General features: G+C 40.8%; 1 protein-coding gene across 1 annotated transcript; it reads left to right on the top strand.

The window, feature by feature from the left end:
- The first annotated feature begins 4,751 nt into the window (after positions 1-4,751).
- Positions 4,752-7,270, top strand: lbx2 (ladybird homeobox 2). Its single transcript, XM_008421125.3, has 2 exons — positions 4,752-5,602; positions 6,218-7,270. Exons 1-2 carry the CDS (start codon positions 5,278-5,280, stop codon positions 6,679-6,681), a joined length of 789 nt encoding a protein of 262 aa, XP_008419347.1. The 5' UTR covers positions 4,752-5,277; the 3' UTR covers positions 6,682-7,270.

Genomic DNA, 7,270 nt, shown 5'->3' with positions numbered 1-7,270 from the left:
TTGACAAAAAAAAACAAGTGCAATACAATTTAAGCGGTTCAGTAAAGCTTAGTGCTTTAAGTTGACTTATATTAAAACCAGTTTGATAAAAGGTTTATATTTACCAGAGTTACCAAATATACTACACTTGTTAGTTTTGCTAGTTAGTATTTCTATAAATATTAATTAAATCATGATTTACAGTGTACTTTTTTTGTAAATAAAAATATTAGAGTTGAGTGAGAGCACAAAGCTACATTAGACATGACCAACGTCTCATTAGTTTAAAGCAACTTAGAATTATATTTCTCTAATCTTCAGAAACATAAATGATGATGTTATTGCAACAGGGCTGCGGTGTCACTTGTCATATTAATGGCTCTTCTTTAACGAGTTGGCTGTGGGCCACAAACATGCACATAAACAGTATAAATCTAATGTTGAGTATCACATTACATGTATCGCCGGTCAGCAGGGCTAATTACACAATAATGAAGCCAGTCAGGAGTTAAACAGGAGAAACATTCACACAAGATGCTGTAATCCTGCTAAAGCCTCCCACCTATCCTTCTTTATGAGCTTAAATAGGCCCCAGGGGGCCATTACAAAGCAACAAGGACAACCGGAGTCCACTCCCAGGAGAGGAGCTCTGAACCTGCAGGGAGCCTGAAATAAACTGAAGGTGTTTGGGTTTGGAAACTGGTCGGGAATCGGTGCATCCCGTCAGTCAGTGCTAGTGTCAGAGCAGGAATCACTTCTTGTATTTCTGATGCAAACAGGTGTGTTATATTCATGGTGCATGAATATAACATAACAGCAGCACCAAGTCACTTTGTGACCTTGAACACTAGAAAACTGCTGGTTAAATTACAACTAATTATCATAATGTTTAATGAAGATACATTATGAAAATATGTTTTTGTTTAGTTAGTTAATTAGTTATAGTGATTATGGCAATTATTATTCCTGTATTGAAGATTGATCTTTCTAGGAATGGATGTAGGACCATTTTTTATTTTATTTTTTTTATTTTTTTTTTACTGATTTTAAAAACAAATTGAAAAGGGCAAAAGCAAACATATACACTCAAATATGTGCTGTACATTTACAGCCTATTTACAACGGAAAAGTGCTGTAGAATAATTTATTAAATAATTTCTTGATCTTATTTTGCAGTATGTAATCAGAATATGTGTGCCTTACTTGACTGTGGATAATGGCTAGTAAATGAAAATGTATCATGTGAATATTATTTATTGTGTTTTTGTATAATAATTGCAAGTATTTATTTTATTTTTTTATCGAATGTATTATTTAAAAAAGAACTACATTTGGTCAGTAAATAGTGACTAGATTTTTGACTCAATTAGTTTTATCTGAAAACTAATGTAGTTTTAGTGAGTTTAGGCTGGGCCACTAATGTTCACCTAAAACTAATGAATGTGTTAAACAAAAAGGAAACAGAGTGATCTGAAATGTGCACGTTCAAACAGCTTTAATATTAACTGCCAGGTCTCAGTTTGATGCCTTCCAGTCTGACAATGATCATAAAATAAAGCTTCCATCAGTCATTTCGGTCCAAAATTCCAATCAGAACCAGCTCTTCACTCGCCATAAAGCAGTTGGAGGTACATATAAACCCTGAGCGTCAGCGGTGAGCACGGTGTCTCACATGGACCGGGTTGTGGTGGCCAATAAGAACCCAGGGCGCACTGACGTCAAGGGGCGCAGGAAGCGGAGAACATGCGCACCTGCGTGTCTCCGCCAATGAAAGCACTTCAATGCGCTCGAGACCAAGTTTAAAAGAAGACATTCACCTTGCGACGTCACTTCACCTGTTGGAAATCTCGAGCAAACGTCACTTCACGTCACTTCATCTATTTGACATAAAAAGAAGAAAAACTAAAATTCGTAATGTTTTTACTTCGGACTAATTGTTTTTAGATTTTGCACCTGTTATCTTTCCCCGACTGATCCATATTTTTCTCAAACGTTGTAAAGCTGCTAAATGTAACCAAGGTGCGGACCGTTCAGCTGACATGGAGCCACAGGGAAGCTTCCCCAGCAGCCCTGTCTGTCCTCCATCAGGCTCCTTCAGCAGCCGCGCTGTTTCACAGAGGAAACCGGCCGCTTTAGGTTTTAGGGCTGGAAACAAAACACACACACACACACACACACACACACACACACACACACACACACACACACACACACACACACACACACACACACACACACACACACAGCAGCAGCAGCAGAGGCTGCACGGCGACGCGGTGCGCGGTGACAGCGGCCTCCACACAGTAAACATAATTTATTTCTCAAGTTTACGTCGACTTGCTAATTGGTCTCAAATTCCCTGTAACTCTTTTAAATGTCCTGCATTTTCAAGGAATTTTAGAACAAACTTCAGCACCAGTTTAGATTAGGAGAAACACCATCAACGTCAAATAATCTACTTTACATTAAGGACGTCCGTAATGTAAAGAAGATTATTTGTCTCTTTTTTTGTACCAAGCTGTAAGGCCCACAAAAAATATATTGTTTCTTTTGTTGTGCTTTCTCCCTTTTTCTCTACTCTTTTTTCTGTTTTTGTGCAAATTTAAAGGATAACTAGGTGCAATGATGAGCTGCAGCTGCGCAAACGACGGCTTATCTATTAAGATTCTTACTGCAGCTGTTTGTTGTATTTGTCAGAGCTTTTTTTTTTCCATTTCCGACTGAGGATGATCTGGATCTGGATTGCAGTAATTTTGCCATATAGGGAATTGATTTGGTGATTAACCTGAACACGGCTGTTGAATTGAGAAGTTGGATTTTACTGAGCTGGAGGACAAAAACACACTTTTGTCTCTTTTGATTATTATTTCTATTATTAGCTTTCGGAAGGTTTGTGAATTTGCGCGGTGCAGGGGGGAAAGAAATCGAAATTAAAATAATATTTGCTTTCTGATGAATCACCCTCCCAGACGGGATGAAACCCAAACGGACGTCAAGCAGCACATTATAACGCGGGAAGGCCGCTGTGATGGGAGGTTAAAGCGAAGCGAATCTTCCAATTAAATCCACCAACAGCTGGTGATTGATGATGTCAACTTTTCTGCTTCTAATTAACGTTCAAATTAGACCAAAAGGTGAAAAAACACTAAGCAGCTCCACACAAAATTTAAAAGATAATGATTTAAGAAGAAAAAAAACAAAAAAACACTGAAAGTCCGTGCTCAGGTTATGAAGGTTTGTCTTTTGAAAGATTCCTTTTAAATGTTCAATATTATTGACGTTTCTGTAGATCTCCAGGATTAATGTTCAGGTAGAAAATAAACAATAAAACATAACACTTTAACAACTATCCAGGTTAAAATAAATAAATATTTGTCTAAATTCGTAGATAAAAAAAAATATTCACTTCTTTTTATTTAATCAATTGAACAAAAATAATCTCTTCTCCTTAGTTTTGCTCATACAAACTTACCTCCCTTCCCGTTTCATCTAATTTCAAATTCAAGTCAAAAAGTGTCCGCTGAAATTAGCCTCACTCTGATATTAACATCATTTCATTCTCCCGGAACTTTCTCCAACACGATACGCGTTTCTCTCCAAATTCCCTCTAACTGAATTTATCCCCGCAAGCTCCTGCTCGTTATGGAGAAATATGTATTCAAAGCAGCCTCAGAGGGTGGACCTCCACGGCTGATAATAGAATTTCCTGCTGTTTTACAACTCCGTCCCTAAACCAATGTCACCATATGCTGCTGTTGGCACAAGACTCTCCGCAGTGGCTTCAGGAGCGGCAGCCTCCTCCCGGCAGCGCTGGAAATAAATAAAACAAGTTCGCATTCTCAGTGTTTCTTTCATTTAACCTTTGGCAGGGAATTATGATTTAGCTGCTGTCATATTTTTACAGAATTTTGTTTTGACGGGTTTTTGAAAGGTACTGACGTAAAATGTTGTACTTTTTTTGTTTATATAAAAAGCTTACTCACAGCTTCTGCTGAATTTTTTTTTTTTATTAAAACGAACCTAAATCCAAACGGAAGAGAATAAACCAAACGCACCTGACAGAAAACAATGTGCGTTTCCTCCGGACAGACATACCTGCTGATCTCTCCCGTGCGTCCAAGCGCGGCTCTCTCTAATCGCTTTCCTTTTTCTGAACATGTTGGACTTCCTTTCAGAAAATTCAGTCTGCGTCGTCAGACTGGTAGCCATAGCGCGGCGTCACCTTTATTACTCGCTTATTTCACGCTGCCGCATATTGAGTTACACTGGATTCCACCTGCGGGAACACACTGGAGCATGGCTGAAATACCGGGAGTAAAATAATCCATCTCACACAAAACGGGAAAATCAAAAACAATTCAGATTTGTATTTTTCCCTCCTACTTCATATTCGTTTGAATTAATTTGAATTTGTTGCCTCAGATGATTTTTCTAGAGATTTATAAGGTTATACCTTATTAAATAAGCATTTCTTACTCGTATTTATTCTCAAATTACAGGCTTTATTTTGTCAAAATAAATAAACAATAAAATAATATTATTTACGCTAAACTGATTGGGATGCATGGAAATAGGCTAAAATGTTCTTATTGTGCTTGATTTTCAGTCCATGTGCAACAGGGGGCCACATTCGCGCATTTCGCAAACCGCTCGGTGCGCAATTACGCAAGAATAAGACAGATATGAAGCTTGCTTTTGTTCAATCCTTTTTCCATGATGAAAACGTGCTTTGATTTGACCATCCACTCTGCTTTTCTACAGGACTTCAGCAACAGAGGGAAACAGATGCATAAACATTTCAAGGCAGCACCAGACTCCTCCTATTCCCCACGTCCAATTAGTTCTTCTGCTCCGGCCCTTTAAGACGCAGCAGCGGGTCACCAAGTGGTGTAGTGTTTCTCTAATTGAACTTCGCCCAATCAACAATAAGTCGTTAGCAGTCGCTTTGCTTTTCTTGGTGCCTGGAAGCCTTTTTCCCCCCTTCTCCCCCTTTCAGGGATTCACCACCTCCAGTCAGCCACTTTCTAAAGATCCGCATGGAGTTTGGCAGAGGAATCGGGACGCTCTGAGGGGAATACAGCGCGGCTGCCTCTGCAACTACGCCCGAAGCATGGTTATTTTGGAGGAAGGCTCTCAGGCGAGCTAAGTTTCCAGCTTTGGACTCGAAGCATTGAGCTACAGCGGAGTTCTACCAGAGCCCCGAGCTCTAGAGGAAACGCTTGTGGACGTTTTAAATCTGCCATTTGAATGAAATAATCAACTTTTTTCCTTGAGAGCAGCGATATCTGCGGGAGTGCGATGACCTCCAGTAAAGACATGAAGGCAGGGTCTGTGCTGCAGTCCGGCGGCGAGGAGCGGAGGCGGGCTCCGCTGGACCAGTTGCCGCCGCCGGCCAACTCCAACAAGCCGCTGACGCCGTTCAGCATCGAGGATATCCTCAACAAACCCTCAGTGAAGAAGTCGGTGGCCAGCATCTGTCCGCCGCGAGTGCTGGAGAAAGTCACGGGCTCCAACGCGCCAAGAAACGGGATCAGCACTCCGTCCTCGCCTCTCTGCGCGCTGGAGGAGCTGGCCAGCAAAACGTTCAAGGGTCTAGAAGTCAGCGTCATCCAGGCAGCAGAAGGTAGCTGCGCACTTTCCTTATTAAATTATGGATTTTTATTAAAAGCTAGAAAGAGAGCAATTTTAAATGAGAACATGTAAAAAAAAAAGCTGGAGGATTGTTTCGACTTTTAATGAGGACATGCCAGGACAGCTGCATGGGAATGTGTTGGGATAAAAACGATACGTGGAAATAAGGCTTCACGTGACTTATAAACTGATAAATTCGAGTAACACCAGGTCGAGACGGCAGATAACTTATGATCAAGTAGTCAGTCAACCATTCTGGCTTAAATACAGCTACACATTGACAGGGTGACAGATAAGCATGGCTAAGATATTAAAAGTCAAACTATATAATCACCTCAAGTCAATATTCAATTATAAAAATGATTAATTTGTTGAAATTTTACTGAACATTTTAGTTCAACTAAATTTTGCAGCAATTTTGCAGCAAAATTCATCAGTATTTAAAATGATCATTTATCTTCCATCAAAGTTTGCCAAATAAACGAAATAATTCGGAAGAAAAGAATTGCAAATTGTTTTACTTTAAATTTCAGGCAAACAGAGGTCAGCTCCGAGTTGCAGATTTTTGATTCCTCTCCCATGCTTCCCTCTCACCTCCTCCTCCAAGGTCGGGAGCACCTGAACTCCTTCGGGCAGCGGCAGACGTCGAAGAAGAGGAGAAAGTCGCGGACGGCCTTCACCAACCACCAGATCTACGAGCTGGAAAAGCGCTTCCTCTACCAGAAGTACCTCTCTCCGGCCGACCGTGACCAAATCGCGCAGCAGCTGGGACTCTCCAACGCGCAGGTCATCACCTGGTTCCAGAACCGCAGGGCCAAGCTCAAGAGGGACCTGGAGGAGATGAAGGCGGACGTGGAGTCGCTGAAGAAGATCACTCCGCAGACCCTGCAGAAGCTCGTCAGCATGGACAACATCGAGGACCCGCAGGGTGGGGGCCCCGGGGCCCGGTCGCCCAGCGTCTCCCCGACCTCACAAGGACACCGAGCCTTCCCACAGTCCCCCTCCTCATCCAGAGACCAAACCACGGATGAGTTTTCGGAGGATGATGAAGAGATTGAGGTGGACGATTAACAGTCAGGAGGGGACTGGAATTTTCATAAACAACAAGAAAAACAAAAGAGGGACATTTTTCTTCCCAAACTTTTGCACGGATATTGATAAAAGGAGAATACACACACATATGTGAACATTCGGGATAATTTTCCTATTTTTATTTCTTCACTTTAATTTATTAATCTGACTAATAATGAATCCCTCCTGTTTAAGTTTCAACACATGAGGGGAATATCTGGTTTTCTTTCAGGCAGAGCGTGGCAACATTTAATTAGAAATAATCATTTTTCAGAGGTTAATCGCCTTTAAAGGCGAAGAAAAACGTTGTGCAATGATTGTTTAATGCGCCATTAATTCACATTGTCCAGTTGCCAAATATCTCAAATTAGTCCTATTTTTGATTTCATTTAATGTCGCCCTCTGTCCATATTTTTTTTAAAATCTCTGCCAGCATGCAGGCCTCCTAGAGGCGCCAACCGACAACAACTGCACCAACTTCTGACCCGCTCTGAGTTCTGTATATAGATCAAACATCCTATGCGATAATTTTATTGTAACGTTCTATTTAATCAGCATCTATGTAAATAAAGGTTATATTGTATTTCAA

The sequence above is a fragment of the Poecilia reticulata genome, chromosome 10 (genome assembly GCF_904066995.2).
Source record: "Poecilia reticulata chromosome 10, P_reticulata-male-v2, whole genome shotgun sequence".
Lineage (NCBI taxonomy): Eukaryota > Metazoa > Chordata > Actinopteri > Cyprinodontiformes > Poeciliidae > Poecilia > Poecilia reticulata.
The sequence above is the reverse complement of the archived record's forward strand: the minus strand, read 5'-3'. Positions and strand labels throughout refer to the sequence as shown.